This window comes from Mugil cephalus, chromosome 4, assembly GCF_022458985.1.
Source record: "Mugil cephalus isolate CIBA_MC_2020 chromosome 4, CIBA_Mcephalus_1.1, whole genome shotgun sequence".
NCBI classification, from domain to species: domain Eukaryota; kingdom Metazoa; phylum Chordata; class Actinopteri; order Mugiliformes; family Mugilidae; genus Mugil; species Mugil cephalus.
The window spans coordinates 27,236,975-27,262,518 of NC_061773.1; the positions used below are offsets into that span (position 1 = coordinate 27,236,975).

The 25,544-nt window shown below is 43.8% G+C and overlaps 1 protein-coding gene across 1 annotated transcript; it reads right to left on the reverse strand.

Moving 5' to 3' along the window:
* Positions 1-227: 227 nt before the first annotated feature.
* Positions 228-24,492, reverse strand: rybpb (RING1 and YY1 binding protein b). The gene is made up of 5 exons (XM_047583949.1): positions 24,340-24,492; positions 23,492-23,617; positions 5,663-5,968; positions 5,486-5,584; positions 228-3,872 (listed from the first exon to the last, which is right to left on the reverse strand). The coding sequence occupies exons 1-5, from the start codon at positions 24,363-24,365 to the stop codon at positions 3,623-3,625; spliced, it is 807 nt and encodes a 268-aa protein (XP_047439905.1). The 5' UTR covers positions 24,366-24,492; the 3' UTR covers positions 228-3,622.
* Between the last annotated feature and the right edge of the window lie 1,052 nt (positions 24,493-25,544).

Consider the following 25,544-nt stretch of genomic DNA (forward strand, 5'->3'; position numbering starts at 1 on the left):
ATGACAGAAGCCATCGTTAAATAAATGAATAAAATCATTGCATGTGTATTTTCAGTTCGACTCAAGTCCCGCCCACCAACGTGAAAGGGGTGGAGCTTATGACCTACACTGTAGCCACCAGGGGGAGCTCTACTTGCTTTGGCAACCATGCCTATACAGTCTATTGTTTCAATAACATCTCACATCCACCTACAAACAATCGTCAATGAAGGACAAACAAGCAGTCGGACAGTTTAGAACTTTAACAATTTTATTTGTGAAAAACTACAAGCAAAATTCATAAATAGACATTTCTATTTGAAGCGGAGGAGAAATGGATTCAGGTTAGCCTATAAGCGCAAAGTCGTGCACATGCCAGAAACATGTATTAGTTTAACATTATAAGCTAGACAAGGAGCCGTGATCTGCTGAAAATGCTGCGTACATTTCCACACCAGGAACAAAATGTGACCATTTCACAAGGGGGGAGTGGGAGTGGGGGGAGGGGGGGAGGGGGGGGGGGGGAACAATGACACATCAGCTAGAAGTTTAAAAAAAAAAAAAAGAAAAAGAAAGAAAGAAAAACAAAGAAAAGAAAGAAAAACAGAACAAAACCAAAACTGGATTAAACAAAGAATGGATTATTGTACTGTCCCAACATTTTTTATTTATTTATTTTTTTTATCTTTTTTTTTTTCTGTTTTTAAACCGAGCAATAACTTTAAAAGCATTGTACAAGACATTGTTATAGGAAGAAATGAGTTTGTATAATACACTTAATTGGAAATTCACGGTTAAGGTTATACAGTCAGTAAACAAGCATTCTATATTTGGGTCTCTGACAAACAAAGCTAAAAAATGTAACCATCTTTACACAGTAAATTAAGGTTACTGGTCGCACACAAGAACAGAACTGCTTGCGCGGGAAGGAAACAGGAAACAAAAGACTTCAGCTCCAATGCCATTATTCATAGTGTTTGCTTCTGCACCGCTTGTTTCTTTTTCTGTTTTTTTTTTTATTCTATATACAAGCAATAATTCATATACTCAGCAAATGGCCATTTGTCAATAATAATTTAACAATGAATCCTTTTTCCGTTGTGGAGTAAGTCGGGTGAGTGTGGTTGCAGATATAAGGCAGGTGAAAAAAATGGCTTTTTAGGCCCCATTTCTAACAGATTGCATTACAAAGCAGGGGGTTTATTCTCAGTAAAAATTGGACAAAACATTTGTTTTTCCCTTAACCCCCGCCCCCGCCCCCCTTCTTTGACCCAACACTTGTATTCACATTGCCTTTTTCCTCACTTTGAACACTGATTTCATATCTGTATGCAATAAAGTACATAATTACATATTAACCAGAGCTTAAAAAGCAGAAAGAATTTATCAACACACATCTCAACACACATGTGATTATCGTCCCTACGTGTGGAAATGCAAAGTGTTTTATTTATTTGAGGGGGGGGCGGGTGTGGGGGGGTGGGATTGGGCACGTTAACGTCCCCTAACATGGCTTTAGTTGCTCTTAAAGGCTCAGCCGGGGCCTCGGTTAGGGGAGCTACATGTACTGTGGGAGTCCAGCAGAGTTAATGGGGGGGGGGGGCTTCCTGGGACCCTAAGACCCAGATACCCCCCCCCTCACCCCCGCCACCACCCAGCACGTTGTGCGTGGAGCTCTGGTTAGTGTCCTTGTACTCGGCTCACAGTGCGATGAGATGAGTGGACAATAAGAACACCATTTACATGGATTATATTAGTCTTTATTTAAACTGTTATTCATCTCACACATTAGATAATTGCATTTCAAATTGTTATTCATCTGTCTATGTATCATGTCATTATGAAATTCCTTTGGTCCTTCAATAAATAAAACTAAGATATCATATACACATTTATTCTTTATACAATTTAATACAGTTAAAAGGAAAATTATGTTGGTCTAGTATCAGCTAAGGTGAAAGTGAATTAAAACCCTTAAATAAGCCTTGCTGTTATAAAATTTGAAAGAACAACTGTTTTCCTATTTACTACTGCAATAATATTATTATTTTTTTAAGCCTTCAATGACAGGAGTCTTAAATTAATTCAAAAAAAAAAAAAAAAAAAACAAGTCAATTGAATTGTCATTCTTTGTAAAAAGCAAAAGCAAATAAAATTAAAAATTAGAAAAATTGTTCTTTGCACTTGTTTTTCTGGGGTTGACTTCAGGACCACAACGCAAGAAGAAAATGAATTCACAACAGCTTGACACAACAGGTCTATTTTAACAGTTCAATAATGGTTTTACCAAGCGGAACTGTGTGTGTGTGTGTGTGTGTGTGTGTGTGTGTGTGTAACCAACCTTCAGTCACAACAGGAAACAAAATAAACCCCCCCACCCCACAAAAAAAAAAAAAAAGACATGGCTCTGGAGCTGAGAGAGGACAGAGCTCTCTACCTTCAACCGGAAAACTCAAACCATCCAAGTACGGAATGATGCAGGAAATACCAACAGCTTTTTAGTGTTTTACACAACAGCCTACACTGTACAGTTAAGGACATAAGATACTGTATAAGAGAGCTGCTATAGCATACGAAAAATCATAGACGAGTCTAGGTTGGAAAAAACAAACCCAAGGAAACAAAAAAAGTCTGGACTTCAGGTGATGTTCTTCTGATGCACAGTGACCTGTACAGAAAGGGACCCGACGAGGTCCTGACAGTGTTCAGAGTGAGAGACAGTGTTGTTGAGAAAAGTGAATGAGAATTTGATTCATCAGCACTTTGTCACATTGAGTGAATGGGCGATCCCAGATCTGCAAAAAAAAAAAAAAACGCTTCACAGTGTATCTAGCACCAGTGTATGTGTGTGTATGTGTGTGTCTGTGTTTGTGTCTCTGTGTCTGTGTGTGTGTGTTGTCCAATAATTCTCAAGCTGTAATAAAAACACTGAAAGAACGACGGGTCGGCAGAGCTACACAGCAAAGCTTCAACGTAAAAAGGAGAATATCAAAGTATACAGGTGCAACAGGTAATAAATAAGGGTAATAATAGTTTAAAGTTATTAAAATGGTGGTGGTGGTTATTGTGCCCAGCGGAGAATTCTTCTTTACAAAAACAAAAAAAGAAAATGTCGACTTGGCCTCACATCCACGTACAAATATAAAACAATACATACAAGTGTCTGGATGCTACCGCAGGGGAGGTGGTGGGAGGGGGGGCGAGATCAGGGGATGAGGAGGAGGAGGAGGAGGAGGAGGAGGATGGGGGGGCGTTAATCCGTGTAGCTCAGCTCTCCGTGCCTGTGCCAAGAGTGGAACCACGAGGGAAGTTCCTCAAGCAGGTGCTTATTTATTTTATTTATTTATTTATTTATTTTTTATTCCCCCGACAGGCGCACTTTTTCTTCTTCTTCTTCTTCTTCTTCTTCTCAGTCAACTGGTGGTGGTGGGGTGAGGGTGACGTAAAAGGTGGGGGTAGTGATGGTATGGAGGGAGGGCAGGAAGGGGGAGGGAGGCAGGGCGGGAGGGCAGCGATGGGAAACGTGAAATCTCTCCCCCTATGGGATCCATAGTGTCCAGAAACATGGGGGAGGGGGGCGAGGGGGTGAGGGGGGGTGGTTTTAGGCGGGAGGAGGTGGAGGTGGAGGAGGAGGAGGAGGAGCTCAGAACGATTCGTCGTGCCCCAGAGAGAGATCCCCTTTAGGGGTGGAGGCGCGCGACGAGCCTTTGTCCATGCTCTCGGAGCCGGAGCTCTGGTGCTGCTGTTCAGAACCCGCGCTCGACGTGATGGTGGACGAGGACGTGGACGAGGAGCGGGTCTTCTCCTTAAAGTCTGTTATGATGACGGTCACGTTCCCTACGGTGATGGCCAGCTGCTGAGCGGTGCTCCGGTCTACGTTCTTCAGTTTGGGCCTGAGGAGCAGAGACAGATGTTAGTGTGCGACGCTCAGACTGGGACATGTCGGACGCTTTTAGCAGCTTCTCAGAGGAACCTTAAGACTCATCGTTACTCATTGGCTTTCAGTGGCATTTCATCTGTGTTGGGTGTTAGCTGCTTTTCATTTGTCAATACATTCTTACGTTTACATGCACGTGAAAAAAAAACTAATTATTGTTTTAATCTGACCATTTAAGTGCATGTAAACATGTTACTCCGACTAAAATCAGAGTTCTCCTTATCTGATGTTCTCTGGCATGTTCACTACAGGCCAAACGTTTGGAAGCAATGTACATAAAAGACCATGGTTTCATCGGTTCACTCTGCATCAAAATAAACTTGATTATTATATAAATAGTAACTTATCAGAAGACATTTCTACTATAATTATCAGGTATTTGAGTTTTTCTTTCTTCGTAGTAACGTCCTCTGGGTTTAACTATGGTATAAACTAGACATTCCTTCCACAAGGGATATTTTTACACAGTCTCACTAAAGTCAAAGAGTTAAAGTGAATAATGCAAACTGTGATTATTTATTTATTTATTTTTTTACTTCTGTGCTGAAGTTGTGACTCTTGCAAATCTTCTCGACCCTAAAACTAAATCCTTCTTTTCTTTTGCTGACATTTATTCAGCCATGTTCTTGTGACGTTAATGTGCACCTGAAGGTAAACTGAGGAAAATGGTTCATATAAATAAAAGCAAAGTCTCATCATTTGGTAAATACATCCTAGAACACATAGAACTTGTGCTGGTTTTTAAGAAAGTGAACAGAAACTTGAAGTTGCTTCCAAACTTTTGTCCCGTAGTGTAAACGCCTTAATCTGACTTTAACTGGACGTGTGCACATGGAACAAAAACATCCAGGAAAATCATCTTATCTGCACCAGAAATAGCGCAAACATTACGTACGAGACTTAAAAAGCTGAACTTTTATCCATCTGGTTGTTTGAAATGTCGCTGTGACACATGAATGACTTTTGTTTATTATATGACGTAATAGGTCAACCAGAAAGGGGGCCCGTACTAACCCGGGAAGTATGTCAAGACACATATCACCACCTGGTGTGGAGGAGGAGGAGGACATGTTCCCGTCAGTTATTTGATTTTCTCCGCTGCATGTAAACTGGGACAAGGACCTCATTCAGAAAGCTGAATTTCCAGCATAGCTCCATTAAAGCTGCGCATGTAATGAACTGACTGATGCTAATCTGTGTTTTACAATTGTTATGTGACATGCTGAATGTGAAGCACTGTGGTGCAAATGCGCTTTGCCTTTAAGGTGCTATATAAATGAAATTAACTTAATATGTGTGTCTGCAGCAGCCAAAGAGGGGGGAGGAGGAGGAGGCTTCCAGCACTGTGCGGGCGGTTACACTAAACTGCTCAATTCACTTGGTGACACACAAACACTCAGAACAAGCGTATGAAAAGTGAGAGTGGGTGTTTAGTGTAAAAGATTATTGGTGACTCATCTCAAGGTTTCCCACTAACCCTGCGCTGCATGAGTCTCTCTAACAAGAAGTTGCTGCGTAGTACTGGAAGTGAAACCATAACACACAGAGACAGCAGAAGGTGCTACACACCTGGAAATGTGAGAGTTCTTGTTGGTCTTGGTTGTTGATTTGCCAGACTGTATGCTGTGTTTGTCACTGGGTGAACTTTGATGGTTGTCTGACTTGGGTCTGAGGAGGACAGAGAGGACGGCTATGAGTACAGAGGACGTCCAGAGACACGTGAGGAGCTGCGACGTGAACACTGACCTGGTCTTTTTGCTGCTGGGTTTCTTCGTGACAGCTGGGCTGATGTCCTTCTCTCTGTCGGGTTTGTCTACGATCGGTAGCTCCTTGTCGCTCTTGTCCTTCTCGGGGGTCTCCACCTCTGGCCTCACCGTCTCCGGACGCTCGCCCTCCGGGCGTCCCTCCCCGTTGGCCCGCTCGCCGTCTCCGTCCGGGCGCTCCTTGTCTGTGCGGTCGCTCCTTTCTCTCCGCTCCTTCTTGGGCGGAGGAGGCATCGGATACTGCTGAGCCACCTGCTGAGCAACCAGCTGGGAGTTGATCCTGGGTTTCCTGTGGAGGAGAGATCCAAGGCACAAACACGGATTAGCCTCGTAGCCTGGCCGCGCACCAGCGCCGTCACTGCACGGCTGACAAAGAGAGGTGACTGAACCCAGGAGGCCGGTGAGGGAAAGGATGGGCCGCTGCTGCATAGGTAGCATTACGCAGCCGCTGCCTGGCCCAGCAGCTCTGTTTTGAGGGGGCTAATCTCATTAGCTCACGGCTGTAATAAAATGAATGCACAGGATCACAAGGTGGGACATTTGCTGCACGTCACTTAGGTCCTCTAATCTGATTACTGCAGGGTTGGCCCCATTTGTCACAGACCGAGATTGAGTTGGACATGGTGTCGCTGCTCCGCTCGCTGAGCTCACCGGCGGCCGCGGAGCCAGATGATCACAAGCCATTAACATCTTTGAGTCTGAGCATCCCCTTTTTTCCAGCCAAGACAATAAACCACTTTTAATTACCTAAAAAAGGCAGCTTTAGTTAACTAAACAGGAGCACAGCAGATAGAGCTTAAAAAAAAAAAAGATTTCTTGGATCGATTTTATTGAAATTTTCCAAATCAGAAATCATTGGTGCTGAATTATTATTATTATTATTATTTTTACTTTAACCCCAGTAGTCTCGTGCTACTAGTGTCGACTACTGCAGTTGCACAACGCAAGTGCATTCAATGCAAACACTGTGGATGCAGAGGAAGCTACACTGCCTCAACTTAAGTCAGAAGTTTGGAACGATTTCAGCTTAAAAAAAGAAGAAAGAAAGAAACAAGCTGGATAAAAGCAAAGATGTTTCCAAGCTCTGCCAAGCAGAAGTGAGGTTCTGTAGAAATATCACAAATCTCAGGAACCACTGATGAGATACCACCATGATACGCTAAGATCAGCCTCCAGCACACAGTCTGGGTTTAAACAGAAGAAATAGTAATAGTTATTACTTCAAACACTAACCAGCATCTTTGTTTCTTTTTTGTTTTTTATTATTTATGGACCAATGTTCAAGACAGACCAACAAAGTATGTTTGTATTTTATGACATTGGAGAGAATTCTTCATATCAACACTGATATTTTTAATAATTCACAGAGTAGAGGTTTCATAGGAACATCTACAGCTTTTGTTCTGACAGTCTTTTTTTTTCCAAGTAAAATTTGAAAGATCAACCAATACTGAATCGATTCTGAATTGAAAAGAATCATGATTAATCAGTTCAAACCTTTACAAATCGAATCGATTCAGGAAACTGGCCACGATACCCAGCTCTAACAACAGCTAATATCAGACAGATAATTTAGTAATTTCAGAAGAAACTTGGCTTCAAATTTGGAAACATCAATCCACTTCTACAAATTCTTCTTCTTGGCTTGATTTCTGTTGGAAGAACCTGATCTGTTTTTTTGTTTTTTTTTTGTAACACCAAACCAGAAGTTCACATTCAGTGGTTTGCAGCTTCGGTGCTGGAGGGAGTGTGGTGCGGGTTCGGTGGGCTATGTTCATATTTTTTGGCCATGCCCAGATATCTCATCTTTCTGGAAAGATGTGGGGCGACTAACTGCAGAGATACTTGGATTTCACATTCACTTTCCCATACCTCAGGAAAAATTCCTCAGCAAAAGGGACACATATATATATACCACTTTAAGATGTTCATGGTAGCCAGTAAAAAGGCAATAACTACACGCTGGCTCCAGAGAAACCCTCCTACCATGAGGCCTTTTATGAATATAGTGAACTCTATCCGTGTTATGGAGAAAATGACCTTTACCCTGCAGCTCCAAAAGGAGAAAAGAGGTGAATTCTGGGAAAAAATGGGATTGTTATGAGCCACACAATGACTCTCGAGTGCAGCGTCTTATGTAATGTACAGGTACTTTTTCCATTTTATTTCTGCTGATACTGTTCTAGTCATTTGCTTTGTGTCTGTTCAAAAATAAAGTAGAAAAAGAGGCTTTGTATAAACCTCTGCAGAACCTTTATCTGTGGCGTAAGGCCGCTGAGCTGCAAACAAACAAGAGCAATGTCTTCATTTGTCAACCGCGCAGATGTGCACGCGGCCGTGAGGCAAAGCGCTAACCCAAAGTCCGAGCGCGTGGGCCAACGCACACACCTGCAGCATATTAGACACCAGCTGGCAGCATCTGGGTGGGGAGGGGGCGGGGGGGATAGAGAAGACCCCGGGGAGATAGAGGAGGATGACTGCAGCCCTCCGGAGAATCAGCAGAGACCAAACGGCAGCCAGCAACACGGATAATCACAAGCCAGCAGCGGGCAAGCATGGCGAGGAGTAAAACCACAAGTACGCTCGTACACACAAACACGCACTTGAAAAGCTTAGCGTGCAAACAAACACTCTGGCACAGCGCGGTGGCCGCTCTGGAACACAACTGCTTGTGCTAGCTAGGGATGTATACAACACCTCCAGAGCTAATCCTGATCTTGGCAGAAAGAGTTTTTGAGGTCCTTGATCTCTCGCTGCTCCAGGAGACCTGTGGTCAATCAGCATCGGCTCAGATAAACAAATGTAGAAACTGTTGTGTGTCGGATGGATTTCAGTGGGTTTTTTCTGTAAAGGGTGGTTTTTCAGACGGTCGTTTAAGTGGTTAGCCTCAACCTTTCAACTGGGTAACATCATACATCCAGCCCGGTTCCTCTTGTTTCTTTAACTTAAATCCTCACGTGCTTTTCACAATCTGCTCCCCGAGGCTCTCCAGCTTTTCAGTGACCTACTGCTTATAAACTCAGCATATTGCCCATGTTTGCTTTATTTTCCACTTCAATTCTCACAAAACTATTTTTTTTTTTTACCCCCCGACTGCTCCATTAAACTCGTTTAACCTCCTCCTGCTGTGACCTATTGCAGACTGAGAGAGGCTCTCCTCGAGGAGGTGGAGGAGGAGGAGGGACCGGGGACATGCAGCTGATCAGAAGGCAATCAATTGGGGTATAATAGAGCATCATGTTGTAACGCTCGCACTACACTGCAATCAATACACCAGCTGTGGTGAATGCCGATGAGCGGCTGGGCTGTTTCTCCGGCATCCATTAGCCGCTGTGGTTCTCTGGAGCCGGAGAAAAAAAGATTGTAGCTCCATCCGTCCCCCTTTTTTTAAAATGGTCAACCACAGGGGCTCAACGACAAATGGAGCATCGCGTGTGCATCCCACGGCATGCAATGTCACACTAAATAATGTTTCACCACAGACAAATGAATAACACCACCGGGCAAAAGTTTTAGAAATATATTTCTGCAGTTTAATGTCTCATTTTACTCTGAAATCAGAGCATAGACCAAAGAAACAAATATCATAGAATCAATATATAACCCAAAATATATTCTAATTACAGGAGCAATCTTTGGAGTTCTTCCCAGTGTCATCACAAACCAGCTCCATGGGATTAAAGTCTGGAGACTGGGACGAACACGGTAGAGTAGCCCAGACTGAGAAGTCTCACTTTCCCACATGGACGTGGCACTAACATGAAACAAAAAGGACCAAAGTTTGGGAACATTTCATACTATAAACTATCAGGTCACCTCAGCTGTGCATGAACATCTGAAGAGGAAACACATTTTGGAAGATTCAGATGCACCTCGGTAAAATAGTTTATTTGTGAGACAGATTATGAGCGTTTAAAGAGTAATGTTGTCATTTTGTCTGACAGGATAGAAAGTGTCTTATTGTGCGATGCATAAACTGACGAGTCAAAACAGTCGTTACCTGCAGACCTAGTCATCCAGCGTCTTCTTCCCATTAATTACCTTTGATCGGTCAAACTGTGAGCAGAGCTTTTAAATATGCAAAGCATCAGGTAAACGTGATGGACGTGTGGCTTGTACGGACACAATAAGTCCAAGTAAGTCCATGCTGAACAAGCTGCGACACTGAAAGCAAATGTCAGACGATATTAATACGAATTCTTCCATACTTTTGTACGTGGGTTTCCCCCCTTTTCCCAGTTCTGTTCTGTTCTGTTCTGATGACACAATGGGAATCCAGCAGGTCTCTGGAGTACCACTGAATTCTTGATCCAGTGTCAACATCTTGAGGGAAATCACAAGCATGCCACCGCTGAGAAAGTATGGGAAAGAATTCAAGCTCTGAGGAGGCAGCTTGAGCTACAGGAAAAAAAAAAAAAAAAAAGAAACAGCAGCGATCAAAGCTACCACGAAGACATGTGCTCACCCACATATACTCTCTAACCCACAGCCATGAGTAAACAGACTGCGAACACGAGGCAGCATCCAACGGGAACCAGATACGATTCTGTTTGGCAGCGAGAGCTGTGAGTTGAGGAGGTAGTGAATGAAGTGGGTGACTGATTGATGAGCTCCACACCTCCTTTGTCCGCTGCGGAGTTGATGCCCTGGTCAGAGCCTGGGATTTGTGTCGGCAGCTACAGTGGAGTCAGAAGCAGCCTCGGTAGTTAGGCAGCGATTCGCTGCCAGCTGTACGCCGGCCATGAGTTCCTGCTGGCATCATAGTGCCGCTGCTCTCTTTGGCCCAATTACTTATTTACTGACTGCACATCATGACTTCGCCACAGCCCTCATTAACATGACTTCAGATTCGACGTGACACTAAAAAAAAAACTGCGTGTGCGGCTTAAATTCGATTAAACAGAATCCCTGAATACTGAAAAAAAAAAAAAAAACAGATTCATCTGTAGAATTTTACGACGTTTTATATGTGTGAAAAAATTAAACGACAGCTGAACCGCGTTGTTTTACAAACTTCCACATCAAGTAGCAAACATCTATAAAAAAGTACACGAGCTGCTGGAAACGGGTCCTGGGAGCAGGACCAGAAGTGAACCCCGGGGTCCAATTGTAGGAATTGCTGCAAAAACGCCCACTGCTGCCAATATATATTCCTGAGGCATCAGAGAGTGTGTGTGTGTGTGTGTGTGTGTGTGTGTGTGTGTGTGTGTGTGTGCAGGTGTCAAGTGTGCAAAGCCTGCCATTGAATCGTTTCCCACTGTGAGGGCGTACAGCGTATTACCTCCCCTTCACACAACAATAGGCAGTGATTGACAGCTCCTCCTATGCTCGGCCCTAGATTCCTCCGTCTGGAGGAGGGAGGAGCGCGGGGGGGTGTGTGTGTGGGGGTGGAGGGGGGGGGGGGGGAAACTCCCTTCCCCGGGATGCCCTGAAATAACTATTATCATGCTTAAAAGCTCCTAATTCAGTCAGAGCGACACCCATAGTTAGACTGCTCCACTCAGTCTGATCTGTCACACTCAGCTGTTGCTTGCAAGCAAGGCGCAAAAAAAAAAAAAAAAAAGCTTAAGGTGCTGTTTCAGGAGGGGAAGCGCAAAAAAAAATAAAAAAAAAACAAAAAAAAACAATGAGCCTGGGCACTTCATGGAGAGACTTGAGTAATGAAGAGAGGGAACAAGCGATGGTGAGTGAGATATAGAGAGGCAGACGAAGGAAAGCCCTCATTAACACAGCTCTTTTATTTGAAGTGCTGTGTGGAGGACAAGCAATTATTTCCTGCCGGGGCTGAATGAATGCGGCGGTGGCAGAGTGCTGAACGAGAAGGAGAGAGGAGGGACGGGCAAGAAGGTGCTCGTGTAAAAATGTCATATACGCACTTTGCTGTTGAAGCAGGTCCAGATGCATTAAAATGTCAAACACTTTGCAGTCGCACGATACAAAAACCAAACAATTCGCTTCGTATGTTAATTTACTTTTCTGCATATTTTGAATGTCTGAATGTCTAGACTTTAAGACTTTAATGATCCACAAGGGAAATTAATTGGTCAAAGTAGCTTAGTTGACACAAAAATGAGCTATTATGTTGCCTGATGCATTTTGGGTCAATAGCGCCGGTTTTGGGGGTTAGCGACAGCGCGTTAGCTGCTAGAGATGTGGAGGAAACTAGAGCAACAGCTCAGAAACCAGTGAACAGTTATAGTTTTAAAGAAGTAACTGCATAACAGATCTGAACGCATTTGAACCTGCTTGAACAATAAAGTGCGTATATGACATTTTAAATAACTCTGCTGGTATTGACTCCTGTTCTTAGCCAACAGTGGATATAAATCAAATGAAAGTGAGATTTAGAGACAATGTTTGACAATGATGCCGTAAACGTTAAATGATGATGATCAGCAGCAACTTTTGTGACTTGTTTTCGTTTTGCACAGTGGTTTTGTTTTCACCTCTGGACAACAGATCCTGGACCCAGTCATTGGATAAGTGTCTATCAAGGGATTTATAACTTTTACAAGTATGAGCACTCATGTCATTAACCAGAGAGCTGGTGATATCCAGGGAAGACGTTGAAGGCAGGAGTTCTGCGTCAAAGCTCCAGCTGTTTGCCCTCAGGTTGAATGGATCGATATTATTTATAGCGACCGACTTGGCCAAGCACCTGTCCCCGGCATCTTTGAAGACTTTGCCTCGGTATCTGCTTGTTTTTCTTCAGTTTTTTCCCCTGTTATCCATGGCGACATGGGGGGGGGGCGTGTCTTTGACATGACTGACAAAGACCGATTGCATCCTTTCATGCAACTGTGCTTCACACAGTTTTTTTTTTTTTTTGCGCTAATGACCCAAAATGCACTGCGGCTTTGAGAGTGTGATGACGTCACCTAACAAAGAGCAATTAAACACCAGCTGCACATTGTAAATGACCACACAAAAAAAAAATTTAAAACTTGGGAGCGTGAATCCTCTGTTCACCAGGGTCGAGCGATGACCTGGTTTCCCCCCACCCCACAGGTGGGACCGAGCAGAGCGCCACGGATTCCGCCCGGAGCACATGTCGGGAGTTTCAGATCCGACATGTGAGAATGCCACAGGGCTTCCAGCTAGTTCAGATCACACCGCCTCCCTGTGACGCTGTAAGTGATGAGCCCCGCGCTCTCATCTGTGTCGACACTCGCTTTACGCCTTGATCATTATGTAGAAACACATGACGGACCTCCCTCTCCCCTCCCTCGTAGCGGTATGAAAGGGCGATGGAGCAAAGCCCAGATCTGTCCGCGGCGACGCTCTGAATGTATAAACCGGTCAGCTGGTGTGTTTGTCTGTGCGCTCCATTGTTCTACACAGACTCCACAGAATGACTCGAAGAACTGCACGGCTCCTGACTCAGTTCGTGGGTCTTGAAACTTCCAAATTCTTCCCCCGAAACAGCGCGAAAGGGTGGGGCGTGCAAGATAATAATGAGAAAATAGCTCTACTGGCTTCAATTGTTCCCCCATTTTAATGTTTAATAGGAACAAAGATGAGTCAGTCAACAAATGAATCAGGAGTCATCTGAGGTGAGGGACTCAATGTTGCAAGAAGTTTGATTATATATGTATATCAACTCATTTTTTATTTTCTTATTAAAGGTTAAATAAAACATATTTAATCTTTATTGAAATGGGAAAAGTCCCACTGAGATTAAAAATCTCTCTTTCAAGGAAAGACGTGGCCAAGGCAGGCAGTCATGCATCCAAACAGCAAAGTTACTGATAGGGAAACAACACAAACACTTACAACAGGAATGCAACTTAGTCACTGGATGGTAAATGGAAAGTCCACCAGTTAAAACATGAACAGACAGTTAACCGAGACCTTTAACATCAAATGAGACCCGGCGCCTCAAATTTTATTCGTGGAAGAAGGAGCTGAAAAACCTATTTCTGTTCTAATTTTAAGAACACATATCAATTTAAATATTAATAAATCGATAACATCTTCAAGAGTTTAGTAAAACTCGACAGCACAAGAGAGTAAGGTATAGTATTACTCATATACACCTCACCTCATGTAATGTTATGTTTGAAACTTGTATTTTAGGTTTGAATGTGACTCAACAGTGCATCACAAAATGAGTCACATCACACTACATTTCATAATTGTTGCAACGACTGAGGCGTTAACAGAGTCTTTAATATAGATGTTTATCACACCAGCACACATTAAGCAAATATATCTGTATTATATATCTGTATTATATACAAATATATCTGTATTTACGAACGAGCTAAATTCAAAATATTCCCGTTGGCCTGTTCGGACCTCACATTAAGATCAGATCTGGACTATCCGATCTCAGGGGACCAGCTTTAGATACGTGCATTCAGACCTGGCATTAAACATGCATCTCCAGATAAGATCTAAGTTTCTCTGTATAAAAAAAAACACCAACGTCAACCGTACCACATTCACTCCTCCGATCGATCTCCTCTTCTGCTCCAGGACCGAGAACGAATGTTAATACGCACCGTTAATCTGTTTCCCAGGACACAGAAACTTCACCTGATCTTAAATTGGTCAAATTTTCAATGGGGTCTGGTTGACAGAATTATCAGCTGGTGATAAAAGGTGAATAAAGACACCAGTGACTGAGGAAATACTTCATACGTCAACATTAACACATCAATAATTAACACACAATCACAGTAGTGTTCTCATATTAAATGCTTTCATTTGTCCATTCTTAGACTAATTTCTTTTTTTTTTTTTAGTTTGATTCCAGCTACAAGGACAGAACAAGTGGCATTTAACGTGTTGCGTTCAAACTAGCAAAGGAATGCGAACACATGCGACCCAGACAACCAGACAAATCTGATCTCTCAAAGCCGATCTCAACGAGTCCTCGGGATGTTGTTCACACCTGCACCCAGATCGGATCTTAATGCGACGTCTGAACGAGCCGGTGGTTTTCCTGAGAATACATTCACAGGGAGAGAATCCTGAATCCTGAGCCTGACTTGACTGAAGCCGACTTGTCACCTCCAGCCATCCATGAGTAAAAAAAAATGTATATATATATATGTGTGTGTGAACAAGTGTTCTGGGGGAAGCTGAGTGAAGATAGCACCCGAAGAGCAGCCTGGGGCTATAGCTCTTCTTAATTCCTTCCCACTGCCCACCAGGGGCATTAAGCATTCATCCCATCATTTGCCCCTTCCAGTCAGGATTTTGAGGGCTTAATGTTACCGTCACTGCTGCCATTGACACCCTCCCCCTTAGGACAAGACGAAAAAAAACGACACCTCCTCAGCAGATCAACCACTCATCATCAAAGACCAATATTGTTGCTGCCGAAGAATGTGTGACACCATTTCTTCCCCCATCCGTAGTCATCGTCCTGACATAACATAAACAGCATAACAGGTTTTTGTGCGTGTAATCACAAGAAAAAGAGGCACACAAGACGGAGACGGTTTCTAGTAATAGCAATTTGACAATGTGAAAACACAGACGGCTGCTTGACCCAATTAAGACAGCCTAATTAATTTTAACAACCTGTAGTTACCCCCTGGAAGTGCGAGGAGAAGCAGAAGGTAAGAAACGTTAATCACATCGTTGTTGGAGCTGCTACGAACATACTTTTAATATCTAAAAATACTGATTTCCATTAAAAAGATTTAGCATCTGCCACATTCAGCCAATCGCTTCCCCAGAGCACGTTTGCTTTTTCACAAAAACACAGTACACTGGTGGTTTCACAGTGATGTTACAACAAGATGAGCATTGCCTTTGAGAGGGCACATTAACCAACAGACAAATGTTTTAGTGCCGCAGAATAAATATGAGTCGGCTACAATTTATGTAAAAGCATCACAGGCGTTCAATTTAACCAAAGAAGGGAACTGGCTTTTTTTCCAGAAAAGCTTCACACCTCAGACGACGTCACTGTGGAGGATGTAGGACCTGTTCATGCATTAAGATCCGATTTAAAAAGACTAAAAGGACTAGAGCTGAACAATTCTGGAAAATAATCCATGTCTTCCCCCAATATTGTGATTTAAAATGTAATACAATATAAACACAATATTAGACACATGCACGACATAAGATCTGTCTATTTATTGGAATTAAATTAAAAGATCCATGACTTCAAATAAATATTTTGATTGAACTGCTGGACATTTTTGAACACCGGTCACCATGCTGAGAGGTACCATTATATCTTTTGTAACGAACTCCGTACTGCTACTCGTGTCATTTTCAATTACGCTCATGGTACAACATTCACAAATGCAAGTGTCTGTAAATTTCACAAAGCAGCAGATGAACCACTCAGGCCTTTAGTCGTGTCGTAAGGGCAGAATGTCTCGGTATATGTTCGTCTCACGGTAACGCCAACAGCAGCACTGTTTTTCTGAATCATTTTACCGATGTGTCTCCTGGAGTCACCGCCCAAGGAGAAGAGAGTGTTACTGTTAAAAAGTGAAATATGGTTGAACGCAGCAGCTCCTTCAGACTCATTGCACTATTTTACATTAATGGTAATTTAGAGGTCAACAACAAAACACAAGTGCAGCGTCGTGCAACGTAAACAGACTTTCCAATAGACCATTTTACGAGCTACATCATCGCAGAGATGCTACAACAGCACTTTTACAAACAGACAAGGAAACAGGACCAAAGCTATCGCTAAACAACAACCAAAACAAGAAGAAGAAAAGCCAGGTTGTTGCGTTTACGGTTGTATGAACCGATACTCTCAGGACCGACTTAAGTTATATACTCAGAAGTTGATAAAAATTCCTTGAGGTTGTGACAGCTGTGCCAGGTTTCTCCACCAAACACGGGTAAATATCCGGCCACTTGCTAACGTTATCTTCCCATTCAGTAGCTGTACACGGATCTGGAAGCCACCACTAGCTGCTGTACTTCCACTGCCATGATGTGCGTGCAGCGGTCATTGTTTACAAACAGTAAATGGTCTATTGCCTGCTATTAGCCCACAATGCACGGGGCATGTCATGCTCTTTCTTAAAACCAAAATAATTCCAAATTGCAATTGCAAATTCTCTCCTTCCTGCAAATTCCATTAATCGTTGAGCTCTACCCAGGTCACATTAAGATGATATCTGAGATTTGGCTCATTCGTTCAGAAAATAAAAAACATACATCTGCTTTAATAATCACGTGAAATGGAAAAAGCACCATGAGCGATGTCTGTTCATCGGTAATGAGAGAACATTTTAAAATATCCTCTCCTTGTAGCTGCTGACCGGCTAAAAAATAAATGAATCTACGTAAGAATTTACAAATCAAAGTATTTAGTGTGAGTGCACCAGTGTTGTTCTGTTAATTATTGACGTGATTTTGGTGATGTATGAGGAGCCCTGTGTGGTTAAGTCACGCATTTCCTCAATCACCGGTGCCTTTATTTACCTTTTTACATGTGCCAAAGTCATGACGCACACACACAAACACACACACACACATATAAAACAGCTCTGTTCTCGGTCGAGGAGCAGTGGTAGAGATCCACTAGACTACGATATCCTACTGCCCACCCTCGCAGATGATGTCGGGGTTTATTTACATACAGAGAAACACTGATCTGATCTGGAGATGCATTTTGAAGACACGTGTTTACACCAGGTTTGGACACACGCATCCAAAGCTGGTCACCGGGGATGGGACGGACACTCTGTACAGGTCTGTAGTTAAACTGGCTAGAAAATGATTGAAACATGTGCTGGTCCAACACAACACAATTCATTCGCTCTACAAACCACAGGCTCTAAAAATGAAGCCGTTGAATCAACAGCTCTCTGAGCTATTTTAAACAAATGCTGAACACCATAACCTCCGTGAAGCCAAGATCCAGAGCAGGACTGTTATGTTAGTATGCGGTTGTTTCCACTAGTGTACCTAATGAACTGGTAAGTGAGTGAGATGTCTGGAATCCAAAGAGGAAATGTCTGACTTTGTGCACGCTGCTATGTGTAAAAGTACTTTATCTCTGCGCTGACAGGTTTTACCTCGAATGCCCTCTCAGGCTACAAACAGTCTGGAGCGAACTGACAGCAAATCACTGCAAAGGCATTACGCACATATGAGCTCCTTCATCAGCAGCACTGTCACATCGCTCAGTATCACTCATTTGTTTTCCTCTCCTCTAGTCCCTCTCTTTGTCTTTCTTCCCGGCTCTCTTCCCGATCATGCATTAGCCCCACCACCACCACAGTTCTTCCTTGAAACCTGCAGACTTTTAGTGTGCATCTTCTTCTTGTTCAAACTCTCTTCACTGGCTCCTTTCAAGAGGACACTCCGGTCACCACATCACATATTGCTGCATGCATCCTCTAGTGTGAGTAAAGCCTGGTATGGAATTTGCTAAACAGATAAACATGGAGACGCTAAGTACATTTACATGCATGTGAAAGAAAAACCTTCATCCGGCTTCGGAAATCGATTTTAATCGGCATGTATTAAACTAGACAACATGTGTGTGCATGACCACGGAACAAAAACATCCGAGAGAGCTGGTCGCAGGAGAAGAAGAAGGTAAATGGAGCCGGTAGAAGAACCACCTGAGGGATAGCGCCGTCTTATTGTGGCGTGCACGCTGCGTACGAAATTAGAAAAGCTGAACTATTATCCGTGCGGTTGTCGTTTGAAATGCCGCTCTGCTGCACGATCTCTCATGCATAGCTCTCTCTTCCTGGGTCTCCCCCGGTATCGCGTCGCTCCCCAACCTGCAGCCAACAGCAGCGGTGCGTCATCGTTACCGTAATGGCAGAGTTTCTTCTGTTTCCCCCCGAAAGCCCACTTTGAAATATGTCCGGGGTTTTAAAGGGTTAAGCTGCGCATGTAAACGTACTGTACGTCTAGCATCGAGCAAACCGAAACAAAGCGGGGCGAAACCCGACACCGAGACGTCAAGCAAAACTAAACAAAACGAAACAAAAAAAAAAGCTCATTCAAATCGACCCAGACTGATTTGGTTTATCCTGGAATAGCCTCTCGATAATGGAGACTAAAAAGACTGAAAAGAAGGAAAAGCAGTCATCCAATGGTGAGTGAGCTGGTACGATGGATGGACGGACAGATGGATGGATGGCTTCACTCCGCTAATTGCCCCTGGAGACTCTCGGCTGATTGAGCACATCCCCTTCACAGCCATACATACATATACATATGTACAAATGTCCAGACATCACACTTCCTCTATGTCCCCGTCTGCTTTCCCTCCTTGTCCTCTTTTGCCCTCTTCCTCTCCTTCCTCCTCGGCTAGCTCCGACTCCCTCGCTGCCTCTCTCCTTGTCCTCATATGCCTTCTACAGCCGGAGACGACTGCTGCTCGCTGCTGCTGCTGGCTGTCGCACTCATTTGCTTGCCTCATTTTTTATTTTTTATTTATTTATTTTTTTTTCCTTCTCTCCTCTCCCCTGAACGGGGAGGAGCTCAGATTCAACAAGCTCTCTGAACATTTCTCTGTTTTGTCAGATTGCCAAATTGGCTATTGTATTTAATCACTCACACACTGCCAAATCCCATGAACTAATTAAGAACTTTTAAATCCTCCAATTAACATGTAAAGATTAGGGCTACGCGCTCGGAGCTCGGGGCTTTCGTGCAGATGCCGATAATGCTGGATAAGCAAAAGCAGTTTCCTCTGAGTTGGAGGGGGTGGGTGGGTGGGTGGGTGGGTGGTGGTGGGGGCGTTATGGGGGCAGGAGTGCGGATATAAATTGAACGCCAGCATGTCCCCTCTTATGTAATTCCATTATGCTAGACAATTTGCCTTAATGTGACAGTGGTGGAATCTACGGATTATAATGACTCTATTCCATCATTGTAAAAGACAGACAAGCACACACGCACACGCGCGCAGAGACACGCAAACTGCAATCATTTTACAATAATTGTGCTGCCTTAACACACACACATACACACACACACACTTTCACTTTTTCTCTAAACCATTTAGGTTATCATTTATCCATTCTAATTCTGCTTATCCATTCTTCCTCAACTTGCCCCGTAAGCAGATTAAGGGCTTTCCCATATGGTGTTATTATAAAGCCACATATTAACATCTGTAATATCATCATGAGTCCGGGACAAATACAGTGACTGACTTGTGCGTTTTTTTGGGGGGGGTTTTTTTTGCAACAGCAGGAAACACGCTAGACGATAGTGGTGGGAAAAAAAACACCACTTTTCCTGTACATGTCCAATAAACTGGAAATGGATCATTTGGATTAATATTGTTTTTTGACTCAATTTGCTCAGTGAATTATCACTGATGTCATCTGATGTATATATATATATATTTACAACTTGTATTTTAAACTGCATTTAAAATTTCTCAGTAAACAATGTAGAATATATCGAAAATATATCGCAATATCATAATATGGCAATAATGCATCGTATCGTGATACATATCGTATCATGAAGTCCTTGCCAGTGCTCACCCCTACGAGACAAATTTAAAACAGACCTGGTTTTAATCTAAAGGCAAAAACTACTACAAGATCCACCTCCTCTTTTAACCCTGTTGTCTGTGTTCACTGTGCAGAAATATACACGTTCTGCAAGAACCTCACTACATTTAGTACCCTCAGCTGTAGCGACTCAAATAATCTGAATATTTACGCTTTTTATTTTTTTTATATAATGAAGTCAGCGCGTTGCATTTTCCTAACATGTGACAGATTAATTCTGCTTAATATAAAACAGAGATGAAAAGCTTCTGGAAATGCTCGACTACAGAGCGAACAGATAACAGCGAAAGCAGTCAAAGACTGAGGTACCTCTAGACTTCCTGTGATCCCCCACCATCAATCAACTTTAGAGGGCTCCTAATGGTTTCTCTCTGGGCCCCGGGGCTGCCAGAGGTGCATACCAAACACCACCACAAAGCAAACTGATGTACAGCAACACAGTGTCACATTCACACAGCCGCCGGGTTCAGGTGCCAGAAACATTTAAAACACGATAGCATCCGGCTCACGGGAGGATGCTAATGCGAGCCCTACTCCAATTACCGCAAACCACTGAATGCGAAGGCTCAACGCTCGGGCTACTTGGACTTGTAGATTAGCAGCGAGGTCAGGTGCAAAAAAAGTTCTTTCTTGTTTAAGAGTCGGAGCAGCGCAGGCTAGATTTAGCCTACTTGGATATCATGTTTCATCACCGAGCTGGACTGGGTCAACAGGTTCGTTAGGCTGCGTTCTTCTGGGGGAGAACGGGGGGGGGGGGGGGGGCCTCCCCTTTGCATGCTGATGCCACCGCTGGGGTTTTGCTCTCGCTAATGCACATTCTTGCCTCTAATAGCACAAATCAGGGGCTGCGTCAATTAGTGTATCCACACCGGTGTCAGGGGAGATGGTGTGTAAGTCACTATCTGTGAATCATAACATGCGTATTCCCCATTAACACTTGTAGAAGCAGCTGATCCCCTGATGGTTTCAGGGCTGCGAGGGCTGGATGTGTCGAGCTCCACGGGATGGAAGCGTTCATCCGATTCTGAATTTCACACGGAACAGGTTGAACTATCATCATCCGCTACGATCTAATGTATCGACACCTTTTTTTGACCGTGATGCTGCCCTAAAACTCCTGCATCTGCGTCCTCCTTAGTAAACAGCTGCAGGCCTTTGCACGGGAAAAAAGAAATCTATATCCGAGGAATGTGGAAGAATGCGGACCAGGAACAATCAGATCAGTGCGACAGCGCGAATCAATGCAGACGCTCGCCGACCTAGTAGTAAAGACACACCGACGATCCCAAATCAAATTGCGACGTTGACTCCTACCGGCAGCGAAGGAGCTCTAATTAGCGAACACATGTGTCCCCGTGCATAAAAACCCCAGATAAAAGCAGCGAGACAAAACATCCACACACAGCCTTAAGTGTGAATCATTTAGCTAAGAGCATCTTGCTTCGTCCTGAGCTTTCGCAGGCATACATCAAACAAGCAGAGAAAAGAGGGCTAATTAGCGCTCATTAGAATAAGAGGCAGAGGCACGGCTACACAACCGCATTAATCAAAGGTTAACAATTCACATCAAACAGGAATGTGTGACAACCACTCCAAGGATGTCGCGTGCTCTCGTTTAACCGAGCAGAAGCACATGGGCAGGATGGCTACGACAAAAAGCATGCCTCTGCTTCCTGCTTTCTCACAAGCGTGCTCGGCGTGCGCCATCAGCTGTGGTCTCGAGCGTACACGCTGCTGGGAAAAAAAAGAAAAAAAATTCAAACAAAAAGAAAAACTTTACGCAGGGAGGCGGGGAGGAACCAGACGAATGAGATCGGGCTAAATTTTTTTTTCAGATTCTCGGTTAACCTGCGGTTTGCCCGAAGTGTCGATCTAGTCACTTATTGTGAAACCACAGCTGGAAAGGTTAGAGTGCAGGGGACTGTGACTCATCTGTCACTCCGTCTCATCGCACAACTCATGACTCGAGCAAACCAGCCATCATCAAAAACATTCCGCAGAACCCGAAGTGGGCGTCGTCAGACACACCAAAAACCGAAAGGGAATCCCGTCGCGATATTCACGTTAGACAGTGATTTCATCACCGTTTCCCATCAGCCTTCTGCTGACATCACAAAAATTTTCTCTGGAGTTGAGCTGAGGGGAAACGTCTCGGCCACCCGGGGCCCTGTTACTATAAACGCCGGCATTAATCTGGAGAAACATCTGACAACAAATATGCGTGAATTCACGAAACAGGAGTTTTTGAAAATTAGTCATAACTGGTGAATGACTAATGAAACACCAAATCAGCCACAACATTAAAAAAAAAAAAAAGGAGAAGTAAATAACACTGATCGGCTCGTATCAAACTCAATGTTCTGCTGGGAAACTTTAGGACCTGGCATTCATTCATGTGGATGTTACGTAGGCATGTAGCCCCCTATCTGGACCAGAACACGTGTCCCGCACATCATATAGCGATGACACAGCCTGACACAGACAAACACACAAAAACGCTTAAAAAAAACATGAAGAGCAGCACAAGGTAGACCCCAAACTGATCAAGTATCAGCATTGATGCAGTGGAACAAGTCCCCTCCCCTCAGAAGAGCCTGTGTTCAACTATTTTGAAGACCTGCACAACACTGGGAAGGATGTTCATGATGTTACACCAAGACTGTGTCATCAGGAGACGACGACCACAAACGCCTCTCGTACAGTTACAGCCAGTTTTTCCTCAACTTATGGAATAATTTCTTTCCGCGCGCGTGAGCAGAATAAATCAGATCAAATCAGCAGGAATCATCAGCGGCAGCAAATCCTACAGGTAGCAGACGAAATGCACTCCATGCAACAGCAGCAACAACACAAAAAAAAACAACACTGCTGCATGCACTGGAGCTGCACAGCCATCATGAAGTAGTATGGTCCTTCTTCTTCTTCTGCTTCCCCACCCCATCCCCATCACACCCACCCACCCTCCTGGATGGAGCCATCCTACCTACCTACCTACCTACCTACCTACCTATTAGAGACGAATGCATAAAAGCAATGACACTCGCACGAGACAATATATAAAGAAATATTTTTTTTTTTTTAACCAGATTCTCCATCAACAAGTCCCCATTCGCTCGCCAGACAAAACCGAGGCTGTCGATCAAAGTTGTCATCCCCAATAAATTGCGATGCAACGCTGCTGCTGCTGCTGCTGCAGCCCAAGGCAAGCAATGGAAAAACGAGACGCTCAGACGACACACACACACACACAGACACACACACACAGACACACAAAAAAAAACACGCACAGAGAGAAGGGAGAATGGGGGGGGGGTAGAGGATCGCTACGTTACCTTGTGGATGTGCCCTTCCTCACATCGCAGATGCTGCATTTAAAAGCCTCGGCGGTGTTCCTGAAGGTGCAGACGCTACAGTCCCAGTAGCCGTCGTCCGCCGTCTGTTTCGCTTGTCTTTTTGGCCTTGGGAATCAAGAGGGTCAAGTTAGTTGTCACGGAATGCCCACTCGCGAAAAAACAAAAAAACAAAAAAAAAAAAAAAACAATTTCACGTATAATAACATTACGAGACTGTGACATGACACAACATCATAAAGCCGGCGTGCGATTGCAACAAACTACTCGGGGGGTGCAAGAGCAAAGGCGGCGTTGTCGCGTTATTATAAAAAAAAAAAAAAAAGCGTTGGGTTCGAGACCCGGCCGGAACACAATAATAAAGAGCTCCGTGGGGTGTCTCGGTAAATCTGTCCACTGCAAAAAAAAAAAAAAGCAAAGTGTGTGTGTGGGGGGGGGGGGGGACCTGTCCACGCCGTCCCGATGTTGTGTCGCCAGCTAAGGCCAGCAGGCAAGGCGAGCGCTGCTACGAAAATTTCGGCATCGAAGCTTAGCATGTCGGCTAACAAAGCCGATACCACACCGTGCCAATTTCGACATTGACCTCCTAAAAGGCTTCGTCGAGGCGGAGGAGCGTTTCGGGGAAATGCCAGGCGTCTCCTCCGAAACATTTCCCTTTGTCTGTTTTAAGTGACTGGGTTAGTAGTAAGGAGCGAGAAGCCGCCATAGTGACTGCACCGAGCGAAAAAGGGAGAAACGAGCTCCTCCGTGCGAGAAAAACGCATCCGAATATCGAGCCCGAAAAACGCGGAAAAAACGGGTTTAAATCGACAGCCGGCCGCCCGCGTTACCTGGTAGGGCTCTTTTTGTCGCCCATGGTGAAGAATAGTCCCTCGAAAATAAGAAGAAGGGGGTAAAAAAGGGGGGGCCTCGGTTAATTGTCAGTGAGTGTGAGTGGGATCCAGATAGAGCCGCTGCTGAGGCTGTTGGCAGACAGGCTCCACTCGGCTCCGGCTCCAGGCTCCAGGCTCCGGCTCCTCCACCACGTGACCGGCTCAGGCCAATCACAGCGCGGCCAGGTTTAAAAGTCTGGATGGACTGGATGGGTTCTCAGTAGCCACCTCTAATTCCGATTCAAGATCCGGATTCAGAATAAAAAAACTAAAAAAAAAACTTTATTTCGTAATTTAACATCTTATTCTTATTATTTATTTATTTATTTATTTATTTAAAAAAAAACGCTTATTTAGGACATAGCCAAAGTAAATTGAATGCTGTTTGTTCATGAACATTTTTCAAAATCCAAGAAGTTTCTATCACAAAAGTCAGAATCATCAAGTCAAGGACCTACTATATGTGTTCTATATTAAACTATATACATTATTATTATTATAATTCTGCATTCAGTATTAAGCTATCCCTTGTCCCCTTTACCAAAATATGTTGTATTAATGTGTAGTTAAAGAAATTTAAATTTGTGGGGAAAGTCAAATAAAAAAAATGCTGTAAAAAATGTCTAATCAACCAAAGATTTTGTGACCCCCCCCTGAAGTGCCTCTGCGGACACCCTTGGGGTCACGGACCACCTGTTGAAGACCTTACGCTCTAAGTGGTTTTGTTCTTGAGTAATCAAATGGGACACAGTTATGAAAATCGGAAGTTGTTGGGTTCCGAGAAGAGGGTGTGAACTGTTTGTTCCAGAGCTGTTTCTAGAGTTTCTATTCCGCCGTCATATTTAAACTGTTATTCATATTTATCTGACAAACTCTGAGCAGTCACACAGTGCGTTTACATGCAGGCGTTTGCAGAAGAAGACGGTAAACAGAGCTGGTAGAAGAACCACCTGAGGGATAGCGCCATCTTATCTGCACCGTAAGTAGCGCGCACATTACGTACAAGATTTAAAAAGCTATTATAAGCTATTATCCATCTGGTTGTTGGACCACACTCAGAAAGTCAAATTCGAGCATAGCTCCATTAAACTGTGCCTGTAAATGCACTGACAGACCAGTCACATCACAGGTGTCAGACCATATGGCCCCTGGCCCCAAGCGGC

What these genes read in the sequence shown, in the direction of transcription:
- rybpb (XM_047583949.1), bottom strand. Translation starts at nt 24,365, where the DNA reads ATGGGCGACAAAAAGAGCCCTACCAG. An exon ending in AGGAAGGGCACATCCACAAG is followed by an intron (nt 5,969 to 23,491) that starts GTAACGTAGCGA and finishes TCTCCTCCACAG; the next exon opens with GAAACCCAGGATCAACTCCC. An exon ending in AAGAACTCTCACATTTCCAG is followed by an intron (nt 3,873 to 5,485) that starts GTGTGTAGCACC and finishes TCTGCTCCTCAG; the next exon opens with GCCCAAACTGAAGAACGTAG.